Below are 21,374 nucleotides of genomic sequence, written 5' to 3'. Positions count from 1 at the left end.
GGCTTAAATATCATGCATAAAAGGAACACAGTTTAGCCCAGAAGAATTAATGTGTTAGAAAAAATAAGAATGTTACATTAGGAGTTCGTTTTGTTTTACTGAAAATGAGGAGAATTGCAGTTTATTTTAAATCAGGAGAAAATGAGAAAATTTTATTAGGTTATCATATGGGGAAAGTTAGTAACTAATTAGAAAAAAAACTAACCTGATTATATGATGAGGACATAAAAAATTCAGTCCTCAGAGAAACTAGAAAATTTCCTCTTCTTGGGATCACTTAGAATAAAGTTAATATTTATTATTTCTTGAGAGTTTAAGTCTTCATTACATAAGCTAATGAAGTCACATACAAAGATCATTAAAGGAACTTTATCTCTAATAACAGCTTTGAAAGCAACACAAAAAAGAACTCTGAAGCTCAACACAAAAAAGAACTCAACACAAAAAAGAACCTTTCCTAAGGTTTAATCCAAGCAAACAATGATCAATGCTTACTTTACCTGCCACCATTCTAGAAGTGGGGAAGGCAAGGGAGAGAGGTGTGGCAGAAATTCTGGGTACATCTGTCATATAACAAAAGTTTGCTTCTTTGATTTCCGAAATTTAGGGAATCTTTCCCAAATACATCCTTACCAGCATTAGCAGGACGCTTTAGCTCTTTACTCACAGTTTATAATACACACTGTGAGCTGACTCGGATTCAGATTCATAAGGCTAAGTGCGGGCTGGGAGGCACAGGACTAGATGGGGGCCAAGCCTGCAGATGCTCAGGTGAGCCGGGGGCGGGGGGGGGAGGATCACTGGCAGCTTGTTTTAGCGTAATCTGCCACATACTCCTAAAGTGACAGGATCAAATATGCAGAGGAATGACCTTTAGGGAAGTGTAAGCCAGTTGCCTTCTTACAAATTAGCCCATAAAAGAAGGACCCTTCTTTCCCTCCAGCGGTTATCCTGTTCTCAGAAAACATTTTTCTTCAGAGGACGTTATCAGTTGTACTTTGACTTCTCTGCAACAGTCAAAGCCCGGAGTGTTATTTGGGCAGTACTAACACAGCGGCACATTTTATGGTCGCCTGGCACCCACCCACCGCTGTGCCATCGAATCTGCCCCAAGTCTGCTGAGAAAATGGCAAGATGGCCCCCGATTATTTTGGGAGTGTCTCTGCCAAGTCCACAAATTCTTCACTAAAACATGACACCTGGCTCTTCTTTCTCCAAAACAAGGGAGAGTAGGAGTAGGGGGATGGAGGGAAGGGAGGGGGAAAAAGAGGAGGCGAAGGAGGGGGAAGGGGGGAGAAAGAGGAGGAGGAGGAGAAACAATACGCTCGCCTGTACACGTCACCAGAACACAATTTTCTTCAGCTTCTTAATGCTTCTCTACAAGTGAAATTAAGGATATAAACAAAGTAACACTAAAGATAATGTTTTAATAAAAGTAATCCTATATAAACTGAAAAGCTGGTAACAAATATATGCACCTCTTGTAATAATGGATCACAATTTTAAAACTGCGCATCTACGGAGAGTTTGTCAAATCTCTCTCCACCTCTACAGAGAAAGAGAACTGACGCTATTGATCAGATCATGAGGACTAAAAGGAAATACTGCAAGAAGGTAAATTTTTAGCAGATGTTTCAAGAATAAAACCACTTTGGATGATCAACTCTGTTTATTATAAGACACTTCCCCAGAAGGACCCCACGGTTGTATAACAATAGCTTTACCATGTTCAGCTCAGCTCAGCTCAGCTCATTTCTTACGATGAAATCATATTCATTAAAGGTTAAAAATATATTATTTCGCTAGGACTGCAACCAATAGGTAAGCATGTGATATATTATTGGAAAGTTTTTAGACAAATTTCAAAGATTTAAAGGCAGCTGGCAGCATTATATCTATAAGACCAACAACTTCAAGCTGCCTTTTTTCTACTTGAGCCAGGGACCACTCAATGCCCAAACATCAGCCAAAATGGGTATGAACTGATGAGCCTTGTCAAAATAGGCCTATTTCAACAGCATTACATGACCTTTCAGGAGAGCTGGTTGCTGCACAGAGATTAATTCTGAACAGTCTCAAAATTGTTTTGCAGTTCTGGGACAGTAGAGAAAAAAAGTTCAACAATGGTTCAGGAGACTCAACTTTTACTCTGAATGCTATTATTGTTTTTTTTTTAATGTTTATTTATTTTTGAGAGAGAGAGAGAGAGAGAGAGAGAGAGAGAGAGAGAGTCAGAGCATGAGCAGGGGAGGGGCAGAGGGAGAGGGGGACACAGAATCCAAAGCAGGCTCCAGGATCCGAGGTGTCAGCACAGAGCCCGACGCGGGGCTCAAACTCACAAACCACGAGATCATGACCTGAGCCGAGGTCGGACGCTAACCAACTGAGCCACTCAGGCACCCCTATCATTAACTGTTTGAATCACCTTTAATCAAAGCACTTCATCGTTCTGGGAAATCAGTTTTATCATTTTTGAAATAGGAAAAAATCCTACCAAAAAAAATTCATAATCTTATGCCCACAATCTTTATCCCTTTAATCTAGCTTCCTAATGCTATTTCAACATAAGATGCAAATGGAACCATTTGTAAAATACAACTTCATCAACAGCATCTGCTCATAAATTTTTTTTGCCTTTTTAAATATACACAGAAATAAAGGTAAGAGCACATTAGCATACTTCTTTAGACCCTGTGACTAATTCACCCAAAAAAGGTCTGTAAACATTAATTAATCATGAACTAATAAGCACAACAGATCTTGATGATTTGACTCCAAGATGCTAAAAGTGATCAATTTTGGCTAAATTACTTAACTCTGAGTCTTGATATAACGTAACAGCCAAACATAACAATTTTACGGAGTACACAGAACTCCATCCTCTATTAGCCCGCTTCCTCCTCCTGGGGGAGATCCTAACCTCGAAGAGGATGAAGAAAGCAGTGTGCCTGTAGCGGTTCTGCTGATGATGTGGGGACTATCACATTCTAGGACATACCGCTTTTTATTTTCATAAGCACTTCTCTCGCGACCTTTTCACCCTGGCCCCTATTGCACAATAATATCCCACGGGCCTTGCCATTTTACCAAATCTCTACAGAAAAACAGAATTGAGAGTATTTATCAGATTGTGAGGACTAAAATATCTTTCCAAAGACAAATTAAAACCTGTCCTTTTTGTTCATGAAGACTTCTCTTGGATCTAAGTTAAACTGTTTGAGTGTCCTTGGGTTATACTTTTATCCCAGAATATGATGGGACAGACTATCCCAAGTACTTCTTACATGGCTGGTTCTCACTATCAGAAGCATTTAGCCAACTCTCCTGAAGAAGCCCTACATCAGACCAGGTACATATGTATATGTGTATGGGTGCGTGTGGAGAGAAGCGGGAGGGAAAGAGACACTGGGTGAGAGCACCGCTTGATTAGGAAAGGCTAGACAGACTATTACCAAAAAACCTTAAGTACTCCCACCTCAAAATCCCGATGGTTATGAATGTCAAACAAACAAGAAAGTCGCACATGAACGTGGCAAAGGCAAATACTTTGGAAATGGTCAAACACGTTTGGAGCTCGCAACAGAAAATAATACCGTTGCAGTATCTCTAGTGACCAATTTTACCCAATCCAAAAAAACTGACCTCTTTTTCTAAAACTACGAAGGAGGGCATGAAAAGACTGGAAATACCACTTCCATTCAGTATAGGATGATGACACCTCCCTTTAGCCAGCTACTAGTTTTCATCAAATACACGCATGCTAACACAACCAAAGAATAATTTATTTTGGAATCCTCTTTGGAAACTTCAGGGGACATTAACATTTTCAAAATGAAGTTTCCTTGCCCCAAAAACACTGCTGAAGAAGTCGCAGTGTTCCACAGACAGACAGTACCCCTTAATGCCTGGCAAGACATCTGGTTTCGTTGCTCTGGTAAAGACAGAGCTCTGCATGTCACCGTGACTCACCGCCCTGTTCACGGCTGTGCACTGGGGTGCAAGACTCTACCGTCAATCCTGAGAGAAATCTTATCTATTGTTGTGAAAGTGCTCTACTGCTCCATGAATGCCAAGCCTCGAATCACAGCCTGAGCAAGAGGATCTGTCATGAAAAATCTACTGTTGTGAAAATTGCCAAATTCAGGAGAGCCAAGACTTTCAATCAAGGGCTTCTCGAGAGGTTTTGTCAAGAAGTGGGAGCAATTATGAAATGCTTTGCTACACATAAACTCACTGGTTTCAGAAGACAAATTCCATAGTCAAAAATTTTAACTGCTGTTAACTAGATAAAATACAAACTCATTTACACAGTCTAACTCTCCAACCTTAAAACTAAAATGTGAAGTCATAATCCTTTCCTTCCCTAACATAGCGCTATGCCAAGATCTTGCCAAAAATGATCTCATTAACTAAAGGCAAAGAAAATGAGGGAACACGAATTTATCTGGAGAGAATTCTTATTTTTTGACACAAGCCTACTTTCATCCGAGAAAAGAATCTAACGGACTCCATCTACTCTCTCACTCTTTAGTGAGACAGGGTTTTAAGTAATTGTTTTCAACAAAAACAAAGTCAAAATTGATTGGATATCAGAGATCACATAAAAGTTGTCAGGCAGGGGCACCTGGGTGGCTCAGTCGGTTGGGCGTCCGACCTCGACCTCGGCTCAGGTCATGATCTCACTCCTGGTGAGTTCGAGCCCCCCGTCGGGCTCTGTGCTGACAGTTCGGAGCTCAGAGCCTGGAGACTGCTTCAGATTCTGCCTCTGTCTTTCTGCCCCTCCCCTGCTTGCTCTCTGTACCCACCCCCCACTTCAAAATATAAACATTAGGAAAAAAATTGTTTTAAGTTGTCAAGTAAAAGATGATGACATAGTTTTAATGTATTATTTAAAATCTAAATAACAGCAGCCCTTTCATTAAAACTTACTATTGAACAGAATTAAGCCTTAGTTTTGTTTCATTTGTTACCACTTGATCTACTCATCATTCTCAAGTAGTGAGTGGTCACTGCTTTTTGCATTTAAAAAAGGGACATAGGGGCGCCTGGGTGGCGCAGTCGGTTAAGTGTCTGACTTCAGCCAGGTCACGATTTCGCGGTCCGTGAGTTCGAGCCCCGCATCAGGCTCTGGGCTGATGGCTCAGAGCCTGGAGCCTGTTTCTGATTCTGTGTCTCCCTCTCTCTCTGCCCCTCCCCCGTTCATGCTCTGTCTCTCTCAAAAATAAATAAACGTTGAAAAAAAAAATTTAAAAATAAAAAATAAAAAAAAAATAAAAAAGGGACATAATTCTTATGAAGACTCCTTTTCTTTTCCACGTTAAGAAAAATTTCAGTGCAATTAAAAACTATAAGCAAAATTTTATGTTCATGTATATCATGAACATTTTTAGGGAGAGGCCATTTATAGCTTTCATCATATTTTTGGAAGGTATGTAACATAAACACTTACAGAGCCACTAGCTTAAATCTAGTGCTCTGGCTCCATATTATACAGCTTTTCTATTTTCATTTTAAATTCTTTTTACTGGACTTCTTTCCCACAACCAAAATGCCTACTGCTCATCAACCCTGTTCTCAACTCCTGCCACTACTTCTGCAACTGTACTTTGACTTGACCTGTTTCTCTATGGTCTTCTTCCCATGCATTCTCTTTTCCCTGTGCTGCCCTGCATTTATCTGCCTCAGTGTAGAACAATTTATTTCTACATTTTTCATCAGTAAAAGCAACAATTTCCCTCCAGATGAAAGAGTGAGCCGAAGTAAAGAGCGCAGGCCCTCCGCCCTCCACTCCAAGACTCAGGCCACTGCTCTCATCCCAGGTATGTGCAACATACAGAAGTGTAAGGCACTGCCGTAATCACATTCACCAAAATCAAGCACTAATATAAGATTCAAATTTATAAACGAGGAGAGTAAACAGTACTCTGACATCCTCAGATGTAAATAAAAAGTCACACAGACAAATAAAACAAGAAATGAGGAAGGAGAAAATAAACCAGCAATCAATGCAACTACCTGGCTAAAATGATGGAAATGATCACTTATGTTTCTGTTTGGAAGCTGAATTAAAAAGAAATCAGCTTAAACTGGAAGAGAGCCTTCCTGATTGTAAACATTACTAAAACTAGAAAAAAATCTTCACATAAAGTTTGATGGAACGGGTTTTTCTCTCTCTCACTGGAGCATCTTGGGTTTTTCCTTCTCAGAGACGCAGAACTGTACAAAATCTCTTTGTAAGAAATATAAACATATTTTATCACACTTGCCACCCAAAGAAATGAATCCCTTGAAAATCACTGTGAAAGCTCTCCCAAGAGTTTGTATTTTCCTCTCAAACATACTACACAGATTAAGTGTGCCACTGATTTTCAACAGTCTTTAATCTTCTGAATAAGAGAAGAACCTTTGACTAATCTTAATCATAACTGTATTTATGAACATTCATATTAAAGAATGGTTTTCATGTACTGTAAAACTAGGTAATGGCATCCAAGTTATTATCCAAAGACATTTTCTTCTGAGGCAACGTTCAGAAGTATCAACTTACTTTTGATCAATGTACTGCTTTGTAAGGATTTTATCACACAAATACCCAATACACTTACTAGCATGATATGATAATGCTTAGCATCAACAGAAAAACTGCAAGAATCCGTCATTTGCTCATACGACAGCTAAGGCAGTAACTGATTTCAGTGTTCAGAATGAAGAAACGAGGGCTACCAACCAACTTTTTAAAAACCTGTTTTCCAATAAATTCTCAGATCCAGGAAGAAGAAAGAAAGAACATCAAATATAACTTAATATAATGTATTACCTTTTTGTCTCTGGTCCTTACTTCCCCATAGAAATCTAGGGCCTCTTGTGCCTTTAAAAATTTGCCCCGATGCAATAAATATGCACAAATCATTACACCAGTTCGTCCCTTTCCAGCTTTACAGTGAATTGCTGCAACATGATTGTCATCTTCACTGAGCCATTGGTCAAGATCTTCACAAAAGGGTTTGATAAGTTCCAGCTGCGGTGGGTTATGGTCTTCAAAAGGATACTGTGCAACTGTGTAAAAAGATCACCTCAGAATGAGAAAAGAGGCCTTCCTGAATTGCTTCTTAAAAGTAGGTTAACTTCAGAAACGTTGCATATAAGCTTAACAGATGTTTAGAAGGAAAACTAAACTCCAGAGAAAAATACTCGTCTGATGATTTTCCAATTTTTGAACAGAAAACAGTCTCTCATTAATTTTTAAACCTATGCACTAGACAGAGAGGCCGATTATTTCCCCCCATGACGAAGAGGAGACTGCTCTGGAGAGCAAGCACAAGTCACAACGTGTCAGAGGGAGAGGAGGACCCGGAATGTCACACAGGTTTCCTGTCAGGGCTCTCAATGCATTTTCTGACAAAATGAGTAATAACGCTTATACTATTACATCATCACAAATATACATTCCAAAGAAAGTATCAATTACCAATAAATCAACACTGGAAAGGACTGCAATTTGCAATGCATATAATAAAAATGCAAAGTGTGCTATTTAAAGATGGCCTTCCAGGGGCACCTGGGTGGCTCAGTCGGTCAGGCGGCCGACTTCGGCTCAGGTCATGATCTCACGGTTCGTGGGTTCGAGCCCCACGTTGTACTCTGTTCTGTTCTGACAGCTCGGAGCCTGGAGCCTGTTTCAGATTCTGTGTCTCCCTCTCTCTCTGACCCTCCCTCACTCATGCTCTGTCTCTCTCTCTGTCTCAAAAATAAATAAACATTAAAAAAAATAATAATAAAATAAAGATGGCCTTGCGAATGTTAGTGTTGTACATACTACATGGGATTTTAAAGGCATTTACAAAAGAAACTGAAAAAAAGCCGCTTATAAAAAGGTGTACAATTGTAGTAAAGTTTATCAAATGAAATTTCAGGTCTTTTCGTATGGGTTATAAAAACCCAAAATTTCTCTGTTCCCTATAGTCAGTCAGAGTTGAGAGTTCTTTTTTAACTTGCCTAGAAATAGGATTTTAAACACATCCCTATTAAATTCTGTCTTACTGGTCTCTGCCTCGGGTCCACTCGACTAAGATCCTTAAAAATCCTGATTGAATCCAGAGGATATAATGATCTCTGTGTCATCTAAATATGTGAAAAGTATGCCTTCTAATTTCAGTCAAGTCATTAATAATGTGGAACAGGATTTGATCAATTAAGTCCTCCCGTATGTCAGGTGAGCTCTTCTGGAAGACACGACTTCCATTACAAGGAGTCATCAGGACAGCTTTCACCTGGCCATCGGTCTGGCTGTACTATCATTCCATCTTCATCTTCCCAGTGGCACCCAAAAACATCCAGGAGAATCTGTTAAACATCTATTTAAAGCTAGACGAACCTTGACCAAAACACGCTTTGCCTAGTAAGCAGCAGCCTAAGTCATGAAAAAGGAAAAATTCTTCGTGACTATGTCCTGGCTTCACAGCCATTAGTGCTTCTGAATTCTCCAACCAGCTGTCTGAAAGTCCATTCTAGGTTTTCAGAAGGGATCCCGGCGTCTACCTTCTCCTGACTATCACGGCAGGACCTGCCAAGCCTCTCCACTCTCCAGGTCTCTCGTGGCCCAAGGGGTTCCACAAACACAGAGGAAGCTCTATGTAGACTTGGAGACAGGATTCACTACACCTGGAGAAGAACTCACTTAAAGCAGCTCCCTGCTCTCATCTGTCAGGTTCCTCTTGTCCGTATTTGTCATATCTTTTCCCCCCTTTTAGGTTACGTTCAACAGAATTATTAAGTTGATCTGCTTTCTTCCTATAATCTATAATCTCTCACTATTACACCAAATGTCTCCAGCAGTAGGTCTACCCCTCTCTTTACTGTATTGTTAGTCTAGGGATTTCTCCAAATTCTTAGTCTACTCTGGGATTAGTCTTCCTACTAGTTAGTACCGGCAGGTTTATAGGATACTTGCTTCCCAAAACACAACAGCAAAATTAAATTTGTTTTGCAAATTTTTTAAGACCATCTTGAAGATAAATATTTATCTCACTTAATAATGAGATTATTCATCACTGCTATGACAGTAAGATTTAGTCTACTGGTTTGAAGTTATATAACATAATACATTACTCTGCAGTTAATACCTACCTCTGCAGTTAAATTTGGCGGTATCATAATGTCTTTCAGCACACCTAAAAGAAAAGTTTAAATGTGATCTAAAGTTATCTTTTACACTTGTGAAAAAAAATACAGTAGCAAACATTTTTCTGAACTTTTATAATGGACCACACATCATGCTGTTTTGTATTAACTATTTCTTTCAATCCTAGAAATTCTATGAAGTAGGTACTGATATTATCCCAATATTTTACAATTAAGGAAACCAAAGCTTAGAAATGTTAAGTGTATGCAATTATAGCTTATACACTTGCTTACAAAACATGTGATGCCACTAATATGCAACATTGCCAATTCAGCCGCATCTCTACCTTCAAATTTCCTGGATGGACATTTTGCATGCTAATGGAATCTATTTTTGATTTCACAAGTATATAGAAACAACTAACTAGTTTCAATATTATCCTTACCTCAGAGTTGCACATACATACTGTTCTCAAACTATTAGTTAAAAAGATAAATTTTTTAAATAGTAAAATTAAAAGGGCAAAGAAAACGTAACGGAAGAAAGTGAATGATGCTAATCTACTAAAAAACAACAGTTAACTAAAAATTTTTTTAAGCCAGACCTTTCTCTCTTTAGAAAAGCCAAAGGTCATCTTTTTCAATAATCTCTCAGGTTACAAGTTTTAATTAAAGTCTCAGAGTCATGAAGGAATACTAAATAAAATAAATATAGAATAGTAAAATGTTGACCTAGCACTACTTAGAGCATGCTAAAGCTGTCTTTTTAACAGTAGTGACATGTTTATCATCACGCACTGACTTACTTATGATTAACAGACTGTATTTATAAACCTTTAAGAGGCTCCAAAAGGGACCCTATACTTTAGTTTGTGGTCAGCAGCATCGTGGTAACTACAACAGCAGTTATAACCAAACCAAATTTTTTTTAAAAAATCATATAAAACAAAAACTTAGCATTTTAAAACAAATAAGGGCCTATAATCCCTTAATCTCCAATTCCAAAACCCCCAAATTTGGAAACATCTAACACTTTCTGTTAAATATACAGCAAACTCAATTGTAGCAGAACCTGACCTGAGTTAATGATACTGTATGCCCTCTTTAATTAATGCCCTTGGACTGAAGAGTCAAACACTTCACGTTATGTACTGCTCCAGGTATCATGTAATACAAAGTATCTGCTTTCATGGTACCCTTCTGCAAAACGAAAAATTCTGAATCCCAAAACACAACTGGCCCCAAGAGTTTCAAATACGTGACTGTAGACATGTATCTTACATTTAAGAAATCCTATAAGTATCTGTATAGTTCCTCTAAACAGTTTTAAATCCAAATCCACATTAAAGTGAACTAATTATCAACAAATTAGAATCCAGTAGTTTCTAATTGGTCAGACCTGAAATAAATCAGCTTTCATACTACTGCTTAAAATAAAACTTTTCCCCTTTTTTGTATAATTTAGTATATTGAGTTTCGCTCAAAAAAATTATTTAGCTATGACATATGCACATATATGTATCCTTACTAGATAATTTCGTACTCACTCATAAAAAAGGTGACAGGTACGAGGAAGACTGACCAAAAAAAAAGACATTTTATACTTTCTTTAGTACAGGTTAAAGAAGAGGTCTGGTAAATAGTGAAGAATCCATAATGGAATATTTTATAAGGAATCATGCAAAGACAGGCTTTAGGTGCAGGGACAAGGAACAACCTAGGAAACAATTCTAAGAAGCTGGTCTCATGGCAGCACAACCTTAGTTCGCTAAAATTCCCGTGCTTTTTCAGGAGCTCAAATGTTTGGTTCAACAAACACTGCTGAAGAACTACCTTCATAAACTGATTCTCCAACGTTACCGTTAAGAGGAAGAAGTGGAAATAATGAGCTACTACATGTCTACCAGATGCGCACACCTTCCAAAGGAGTTTCCGAGTTTTTTAATTCATAGTCACAGCCATATAATCTCCAATTTATATATGAGAAAGCAAAGATTTAGAAGAGCATCGAAAAACTTGCCCCAAACCACAACGTGCAAATCAAAGATCCGGGACTTAAGCACAATACTTGTGATTACAAGTCAAACTCCTTCCAGCACTGTGCCATAGGAATCTTTATATTCTTATACATAAGAAAAAATAGAGAACGGTTTTAAAAACAAAAGCAGTAACACATTTTACTCAAAGTCAGCCTTCCTATAAAAGTGATATTTGGCACAAAAGATAGAACCAACAAAGAGTGATCATGAAAAAATGAAAAAGTTATGAAAATCTCTGCAGGTATGGACGAGGCGTATGTGAGAACATATACTGGGACCCGTAGTGATGAAAGTGATCTGCAGGAGGGTTGCTAGGGTAAGAATGAGGACTCTCTTCTTAATCACAACCTTCTCTAATAACTGCATGCACATCACACACGCACGCACACACACACATGAAGCTCCTCATAGCTTTTGTGTGTTATGTTAGTTGATAAGACAAGTTTCTCAACAAACCAAAATTGAAGATACATAAATGGAAAATGGGATTTGACTAAGACAAGTATTAGGTAAATCTGACCATTTATACTTTCTTATAATTAAAATTAAATTAAAAGATACCATTTTTTAAAAATCTTCACTTTATGTAGGCTTATATGAGACAAGAGAGATGAAGAACCTTAGTTTTTAATGAAGCAGTAGACAGAATGTGAACAAAGAGATAAGATTACTAGGAAAAACTTCCAGAGAAGTGAGATTTGAAGAATCAGCTAGGCATGTAGATCTCTTCTGTAACTCTCTTCAACAAAGCTATCCCTGTTTTACAAAAGAAAACTTGACATAATTAACAACAGCTCAAGATTTACCACAAAATGATGGAGAGCTGTATGTCAAACAGTGTACACAGTGAAATACAGCAACCTTTTTAAAAATTAGTATCCAGTGAACATTTAAGCTCCTCAAAGGCAAGAACTATATTATGCCTTCATTCCCTACCTGCCCCCTACACCTCCTACACCCACCCACATACCTGCTATAATAGAGGAACATACAAGAATGAAATACACACACCTGCACAAAACAAACTAATTTACTAACTATCATTATACCCAAATTTGATTAATGATACGAGGCAAAATTTTGTTTCCTCTTAAAATAACTTACTGAATGCTTGATAATATAGAGATATAAACAGGTACGATCATTTAAAAAGTCCACATTACAAACCGTTCTTCACCCACATGCCGTAATTGCCATAAAAAGTTTAATATGCCATTAATATACATATGTCTAGAGTAAATATTTTAAGATCTTTCCATTTATATATGTTCGCAAAAACATACATCACAAGTAATTAACATCCCCAAAATAAAAGAAATAAAAGAGAAACATCTGCTGCTAGCCAGACTCACTTACCCAGAGCCAGAAATATAAACAGGTAGAAAGAAGGTGTAGAATGAAAAGTGACATCAGAAATCACAACGTGCTACAAGTTGGTAGTTCTAGAAACTTCTGAAGTAAGTGAAATTTGGGGAGATTAAAACAAACAAATGACAACAACAACAACAACAACAACAAACCAGAAAGGAAAATACTGGCATAAATAGTGGATGGTCTGCTACCGTATGTACCTGTGTGACCTTGTTCAACTCACTTAACTTCTCTAGGCCTCAGATTCCCCATCTGTAAAATGAGAAGGTTGGACTAAATGATCTCTTTCAGGTACTTTCCAGTTCTGAAAAGTCTATGATTCCATTACACGGAGTGGGGGAGGGGAATTGAAATACATATACCAAAAGCTACTCTCCACTGATAACAAGAGTTCATTAACTGTGGGATCCAATGTTTACAAATACAAAAACAAACAGGCAGCCAAGTCCCCAGACGAGCTCCTGAAAGCCACCTTTAACCAAAATAATGCCAAGTGATCCACAGTACTGACAGTGCAAGCCTAGGTCCTAAACTCTGGAAGCAGGAAGCCACTGAATACAGGAATGAAAAGAATTTCCTTCCCTTTCTTTGGATGTAATGTTGAACTCAAATAAATTTTTGAAAAAGGCAGAATATGTCTTTGGTATCTTTCTCCCTTCCATCTGGAATTCTAAATGCCTTATCTTGAGAGTCTAAACCCGAAGTAACTCAGTGGACTGAAGCTTTTGACAGTTCTTGTCCTGTGTGTGTGTGTGTGTGTGTGTGTGTGTGTGTGTGTGTGCACGCGCGCTTTTTTTTAAACTTAGCTTCTGAGTCTAGTTATTCAAAAAATATAAAAAGCTTTGTGGTTTTTATTTTCCTACATGGAAACACTATGGCATCTGCAACAAGGCTTGTTACAGGAGGTTAATCAGTACAAGAGGAAAATATATGCACAGATCATTTGTAAGCTGGGGCCCACCAAAACTTAAGTCTCTACAGCACATTTACTTTTTCACCTTGTTATCTATTACCGCCACACCCGCCCCCCCCAACACCTACCATAATCTGACCATAATGGATTATCTGCCATATTCTAAACACTATTATGCCAACAAGGTCCTTATGTGCCCCTCTCTCTGCCTGCAATGCCATTTCCCTAACCTGAGGCCTGCAGGACAGGCCCCATGGATTCTTTCACCCCAGCCCAAATATGCCTTTCTTTATGAAAACTTTCCTATGGAGTACAATTACTATTTCCACTGTTGCCCACACAGCTCTCTTCTACACAACAGTCACCTCTTTTGTAATAGTTTGTCCACCTATCACATTAGACTATCAACTACCAGAGACTGAAACTCTATCTTATTCACCTCTGAACCACCACCCAGTTTTACAATGCCTAATGTGGCAAGCACTGCATAAACGTTTGCTTCTTTGTGAATCTGAGGAAATTAGTGAAAAGTTACAAAGAGAAACAATAACGGTGCCTACTTCACTCTCAGGTCTTCTGAGGTCTTATCAGAACAGAAAGATCACTAAATTAAAGATAGAAAAGCAAATCTCACAAGCTGACAAGGCAGACATCCTTTTTGGTGAAGATTTAAATGCCTATGGAAGGTAGAAAAGAATCTTGCTCTCACATTTGATTAACAAATTTTACAAAAATTGTGACAGTGAATTAGTAAACGTAACTTCAGATTAAAACTTTTTGTTGCATAATTTACAGACATCACATAGGAAAAATAAAAACCAGGTAGGAAAGTAACACATTTTATATGCCATTTTTAAAACGGTAGGAAATGGTCAATATTTTGGGAAGGAATAATAGTCTTCAAGGGCAAAAGTGATAAAATATTTTCTTCCCATTTTTTTGTTTTTTCCCTTTTTACATCCTTACTCACAAAGTCAAAAAGAAAAACAAAAGGTTAAAGAGAAGACGAGCTAGCTGTACAAAGTGGGCAATCCTTACATCCTGCCCGAGACAAGAGAAACCACCCAACCAACAGTTGTAGGTAACTTATTTATGGTACCTACGAGCTAGAGATTACCCTAATAGCTGTTTCAATCAAATGACCTTAAAGACACAGAATAAACAAAATTACACCCACTCTGAAGCATCCCTCCATGGAAGATGTTATTAATGCTTTAACAGAAACGCTCTGCTGTAAATTACGCTTCAAGTTACCGCATGGTTATTGGCTCAAAGATGGACTGGATTCCAAGTCACTTAAAGCAGATCAAGTAATGTGAATGTGTGCCAACACTGTTTTGACCTCATCACTACACTTTCTGAGTGACCTAACAATGCTCTTAATCAGACATCTTGGACTAATTGTTTTAGGAACACAATTCTGTTAAAATATATCTTTAACTCTACCTGATTCTAACAAGGAAATAACTTTCACTTAATAGTTAATTTTAGATGATATTTGCAAGCATACAAATAAAAAACATACTTACAGATTGTATATCTTGTAATGGTTTTTATGCTTTGAATCCAAAAACCTTAAAACAAAACAAACAAACAAAAAGCCACCATTAACAAAAATAAGCTAACATTTGAAATTACATTTATACTATTGAGAATACCTAAAGGAGAGATTCCATTTTTCCTAATCTCAAATACCATTTAAGAAAAATAAATAAATAAATTCCAGTAAATATTCTCTTCATGGATTTCAACTGGTAATCAGGTTACTCGTAAATAATTATTACATTACACAGGTTTATACAATCTGAAGTAACGATAGAGCTTGTCACAGAATAAATACTGTCATAACCTGTCTCCAGTCTAGGATTAGGAGGTCAAAGCATTAAGAAATACGTCATTTAAAAGGCAGCATTAGCATTTAGCTCAAGTTCACCTAGCTCATGCAGATGTGCAAGAAATAGTCACATGCAATCAAGCAACCTGAAAAACAACCCTGAAAATTCAGCCATCATTTTCTTTCAAACTAAAAACTTTTGATATTTGAAAGATACAAGTACTAACCAATAAGTCCATGCAAAGTTTTTAAAGTATGTTCACATATATATTCTCAGTTGACACTCACAAACATCTGAGAGAGAGAGAGCTCATTCACATTTCACAAATGAAGAAAGTAGATATCAAAGAAATTACACAACTTGCCCAAGGTTAAACTGCTAGTGAGTCAAAGAATCCAGACCAAAGCCCTCTCCCTCCAGTTAAGAAACTGAACAACAATTACAGCCAACAAAAGCACTTACCGCATTCATTTATCACACTGAAATACTTTATCCATATAAATTTGTTTACTCTTATAAGGTAGGTAACAGACGAGTTAGAAAAGTATAAGGCTGAGGATGTTTCGGGATAAATAGAAAAGACAAATGGAAAACAAAAGAGGAGATTTAAAAAAATTTTAAAGCCCAAAAGTTTCAACATATGAATAGAAGTTCCAGAGAAAAGAAAACAAAAGGAGAAGAAATGCAAGATATAATTCAAGAAAAATACCCCAAACTGAAGGAGTTTCCAAAATGAAAGGATACAATGAGTATTCAGCAAAAATGATGAAAACAGACCCAAAGAAAGGCATACATAGCTTAGTGAAATTTCTGAATACTGACAAGAAGAACCTAAGACCCTAGAAGCTGCCCAAGAGGAAACAGGTTTCATAAAAATAATCTGGAATCAGAATTACATCACCGTTTTTAATGGCAACACTAGCAGCTACAAAACAATTGCAGAAAACCTTCTGACTTTGAGGGAAAATTATTCCCAGCCTAGAATTCCATACCAAAAGAGACTATAAACCAAGCGTGAATATAGAATAAAGATATTTTTAAATAAGAGAAGTCCCAAGTAATTTTTCTGCCCACATAGTCTGTCTCAGGAAGTTACTAGAAGATACGTTCCACCAAAAGAAGGGTGGGAAACCATGAAAGATGACAATTCCAGGAACTGAAGAATCCAACTCATGAGAAGGGAAAAGAGAATTTCCAGAATGTTGGTGAAGAAAGTCTAGTTAACAACTAATCCAGATTAGGGTACATCAGAAGGCTCCTGAAGAAGATAAAATTGACATAATGCCAAATATGCTTGAACATGTTGAGAGATTTACACAGTTCAGGGATAAGAACATAGAAACTAAAGTTGAAAGAGAGAGAGAGAGAATTAGAACTCCAGGGAAAACAAAATGTTCCAGAAAAAAAGTTATACTACTTAACTGTAAATGGTGTTTATCTAGTCATAATCACATAAAAACCAAAATTGATATAACCAAAATTACAATTTAACGAGCAAAAGAAGGGCTGAAAGTATGTGTGTGGTTGGGATGGAGGGGGAAAGAGTTCATAAACTTGGATGTGAAAAATCGTGTCACTCAGTAATACAAGCAGTACACAAGTAACTTTGTCACTAATTAAAATGATATATTTTTATGTCACACTACAGTTGTTGCAAATGTCAAAATATTATTATTTATAACCAACACTTAAAAATTAAGTCATTAGACTATAAGTAGATTTTACTTAGTGTGTGAACTATAATACATCAAGTATTAGGTTTTGAATATTTTCTGATTACAATCAAAACTAACATAATAATGGCTCTCTATTGACATTCTTATACCAACAAAACATTTTCTCATGGATTTAGTATGACAAGATGGGTTCCTCTTATTTCTGCAGAGTCAGGCCCTCATTCTCTAAACCACTCAACAGTTTCTAGACCAGGCTCTTTCCTTGCATGGCCAGTGCTTCATCGAGGGCTCAGGTCACTAGTATTTATTTTGAATGGTATGCTTTCCTGTGTTCATTCCTTGATACCCATTCCTATCAATGTTACCTTTTATTTACTTAAGAGTATGGAGAGAACACGTATTATATACTTGAAACTGTGCTTATTTCCCTGGGATAAAATTATTTATGAACTATGGCTCCTGCCATCAAACTAATAATGGAGTAACTGAATCAATTAGAATAAGGGTTACCTGTGAGAAACAGAAAAAAGGCGGGGGGGGGGGGGGGGTGTGCGGAGGTGGAGTTCATAAACAAATATGCTACTGAATATATTAAATACACTACTTTCTCACATAAACTCCAGGATTAGCAGTCTACAGCTGGTAAGGTAGATGTTTCATAAAGGACTGGATAAAAGGATTTCATAAAAGGAATGTTCCATCATTTGGCCAATATGAGAGGCAGCCGCAAGGTCCAAGATGGTGTGCCATATTTGTAGCAGTAACAGACTGGAGAAGAGAAAGAAGAACAGGTCCCTCCTTTAAGAAATCATCACTCAACTTAAAACAACAGATCTTAAGTTGTCACATTATCATATCTAGCCAAAGGGGGAGCTGGAATTACTACGGGCACTCTGGGAAAACATGTACACAGCAAACAAGCAAGTGTTCTACTAATGAAGGAGAAGAAAAAGATGATCACTGATTTTCTCTATGGCTGTTCTCTAATTTATCTCTAATCTTTATTTTCTACTGCAAACCAAAAACAAATGACCAACATAGCAGGCATATTCGTAATCCTAACTTAAAATCACTCTAAGAAGGGGTCCACAAGCAGAAGGAAACAAAAATAACTACTTTTTGGTTCTGGTGGTGGTTGTTAATAAACCTGTAGAACAATATTTGATTCTAATATTGCACATGTTCTTTTCTTTAAATATTTAAGGTGTGTGTCACTTTTTATGATACATCACTTTAACCTACTTCTTCAACTAATCAAGGAAGCACCGATTCTATGACGACTTCTACTGAACTTGAATACACTACAGAAAAAAGTGTTAATGTCTCTTGTCTCTTGTTCCATCTTTATCTTCTCCATGCCTGTACCTTTCTCAGTTTGTACTTTTTCTTTAAACTGAGGCAACATTTACATACAGTGAAACAAACAGATCTTAGGTGTACAATTCTACGAGTTTTGTAACAACCATCTCAATCAAGATATAGAATGCTTCCACCACCCCAGAAAATTCCCTCATGCCCATTTATAGTCAAACCCCAGCAAGCTCCCAGGCGGCTACTAGTACCACAGATTAATTTGTCCTTGTTCTTGAACGTCATATAAATGTAATCACATGATACATAGTCTTTTGCAACTGGCTTCTTTAATCTAATGTTCTACAGATTGATTTATGTTACCTATATCGACAGTTCATTCCTTTCATTCTCAGTATGATTCCATCGTGTGACTACACCACCATTTATTTATTCATTCTCCTTTGATGGATATTTAGGACGTTTACAGTTTGGGGTTATTATGAGTAAGTACATACACATTCTTGTGCAAGAATTTTGGGGACACATGCTTTTCGTTCCTCGCATAAATAAATAATAATTAGAAGTAGAGCTGCTGGGTCATAAGGTAGACAGGGTAGACAGGTGTATGTTTAACTTATAAACTACTAAACGGTTTTCCAAAACAGTTATACCATTTTACAATCCCATCTGCATTTTAAAAGAGTTCCAGTTGCTCCAAAGTCTCATCAACATCTGGTGCTGTTTTAATCACGGTCTTTCTAATGTACATAAAATGGTATCTTACTGCGGTTTTAAATTTCCTTCTCCTCATGACTAGTGACTTTAAGCATGTTTTCATTCGTTTATTAGCCTTTTTTATACCTTCTTCTTTAAAATGTCTCTTCAAATCATGGGGTCATTCTTCTCCCCCACCCCAGTTGTATTAACTGGCTTTTTTATTTATTACTGGCTTTTATATATTCTGGGTAAAAAGTCTTTCGTCAGACACATGTACTGACATAAATATTTGCTCCTTGTCTATGACTTGCCTTTTCATTCCCTTAATAACGTGTTTTGACAATCAATGATTTTAAATTCTGATAAAATCCAATATATCAAAGTTTTCTTTTGTTCTTTTGTTTAGAACTTTGTGAACTCTCTCTGAGAAATCGTTCCCTACCCCTAGAGTTCACAAAGATATTCTCTATGCTTTCTTCCAGAAGCTTTTAACTTTTTCTCAGTTTGTATTTTAATTTGGTTGAAAATTTAGAAATTTAGATAAATGCTATGGACAACTGGGATAACCAAGACAAAAACAAAATATCTGAAGGACAGTGATTATAAAATTCAGAAAACAACAATTCATCACTATCTGCCTTATCTTTTCCTCCAAGGGTTTCTTCTGAGAGAAAATGAATAAGCAGGAAATGATCTGCAAATTACAGTTTTCTCACAGAAAGCCTGTAATGTAAATGTGAGCAGAGAAAAAGGTGTTCTGGAGGATTAACAATTTATTTTTAGTTCATCCTGGGTCTGGTCATTTTAACTTTTGAATCCAAGTACATAAAGCAACACTATGTTAACAAGGACATGCACATCCTATTGCCCAAATCCAGGGAGCAGGGTTCCCACGTGGCGGCCCGCAGGCACATTCAAGTGGTGCCTAAAGGAAGGAAAGGGCACCTACCAAAATGGTCATAATGGTTAGCCAAAGTTCTCGGGGACAGACGTAGGTTTTCCCTATTCGCTTCCAACACTTCTGCAACTATGCTGTTAAAACAGAAGCGTACACTACTTTCAAAAGAAAAGAAAAGTTGCCTGTCCTACTGTATTTTCCCAAAAGGTACAGAACGGACAAAGTTGTATCAAACTATTTTACTTCCAAAAAATGGGTCTGATGAGCTTAGAAATCCAACTGCTTTTGAACAATACATCTTAGTTTACATAAAATTAATATTTTCATATACTATTTTTGAATTAGAAAAAAACAGAAGTTAGGAGTTTTTTTTTTAATGTGATAACAGTCCTCCTTGAGAAATAGTTTTAATAAGATTCATGCAATTCCTGTTTATGAAGACTCATGAGGTTTCATTCATACTGAGCCTGTCTTGAGGATATTTAAAAGAAATTATTGGCGTACACAATCACAAAACCACAAATCAGATCCCAGTGAGAAACGAGTAACCAAACACAAACATTTTGTTAAAATGCTAGTAAATGCTCTTTAAATCCCTCCTAGAGGCATAGCCATGGAAAGCCCAATCTTTAATTTCATCAAGACACTTCTCGTGTTACTTTGGCTAGGTGTCTACAAGGTATATTCAAACCCAGTTTTTGATTCTCTTTTAAATCTCAAGTATTATTAGAGGCACAAGGGCTGAGAATTTCTGCTTCCCAATCTTGCATTTTTCTACATTCTATACAGTAAGTGCTGAGGACTAACTAAATAGCCTGAATGATTCCTTTGAGCATGTTTGGTGTTTTTTTTTTGGTTTTTTTTTGTTTTTTTTTTTTGAAATCACCTTAGTTCTAGAAAATTTTCCACTGGGGTAACCTTTCATAAAATTAAATATCCCACAAAATAATACTGATTGGGTTAGTAAAATGGAAATACGCCAGAATTGGCAAACAGGCATCAAACTGGTGGCAGCCTGTTGGGGTGCAATATTAAGACTATAAAAAAACATCCAGGTTGAAAACTGGAAAAGAATATCATTACTGATTAGCAATGTTTAACCAGTAGTTGGGAAGAGAGAATAATATAAACATTTTCACTGTATCTGCCATTTCTAGAGAAAGCCAATACAAATTTATGGGTAAAATGCAATAAAAAGCATAATTTGAACATTATAAATTATTTTATAATAGCAAGGTTATTGTAACCAAATTACAGGCTTTAAATAATTTTGTTCTAAGAATCTCCTTTTCATATTGGCATTCAATATAAAGGGGTCATCTAATAAAAATTTTCTTACAGTAGCATGTATACGTTTTTGACCATTACAGAATATCTGGTACACAAATCATCCTCTTGCTATATGCAAATGTGAAACTGGGCAAAATGGATGAGGTGACTATTTGAGGCACTAAACAGAAGGCAGCACAGGCTTCTGAGGCTTCCAGAAAAACAGGAGAGCACTCCCACAAC

The 21,374-nt window shown here is 37.0% G+C and overlaps 1 protein-coding gene across 5 annotated transcripts in view; it reads right to left on the bottom strand.

The window, feature by feature from the left end:
* Positions 1-21,374, bottom strand: part of PTEN (phosphatase and tensin homolog) — a 93,531-nt gene that overhangs the window by 22,276 nt on the left and 49,881 nt on the right. For 4 of the 5 annotated variants that reach the window (XR_007145314.1, XR_007145313.1, XM_047825162.1 and 1 more), the window contains 3 exons: positions 14,973-15,017; positions 9,127-9,170; positions 6,818-7,056 (listed from right to left, as the gene is read on the bottom strand). Coding sequence is in view for 3 of the 5 variants with exons in the window: in XM_047825162.1 (XP_047681118.1) it covers positions 6,818-7,056; positions 9,127-9,170; positions 14,973-15,017 (328 nt within the window). In the remaining 2 variants the exon portion in view is untranslated. Of the gene's footprint in view, positions 1-6,817; positions 7,057-9,126; positions 9,171-14,972; positions 15,018-17,566; positions 17,589-21,374 lie in introns of those variants that run through there. The other variant, XM_047825164.1, reaches the window with a different exon arrangement.

The sequence above is a fragment of the Prionailurus viverrinus genome, chromosome D2, assembly GCF_022837055.1.
Source record: "Prionailurus viverrinus isolate Anna chromosome D2, UM_Priviv_1.0, whole genome shotgun sequence".
Lineage (NCBI taxonomy): Eukaryota > Metazoa > Chordata > Mammalia > Carnivora > Felidae > Prionailurus > Prionailurus viverrinus.
Note: the sequence above shows the minus strand (reverse complement) of the source record. Positions and strands in the feature narration are given on the sequence as shown.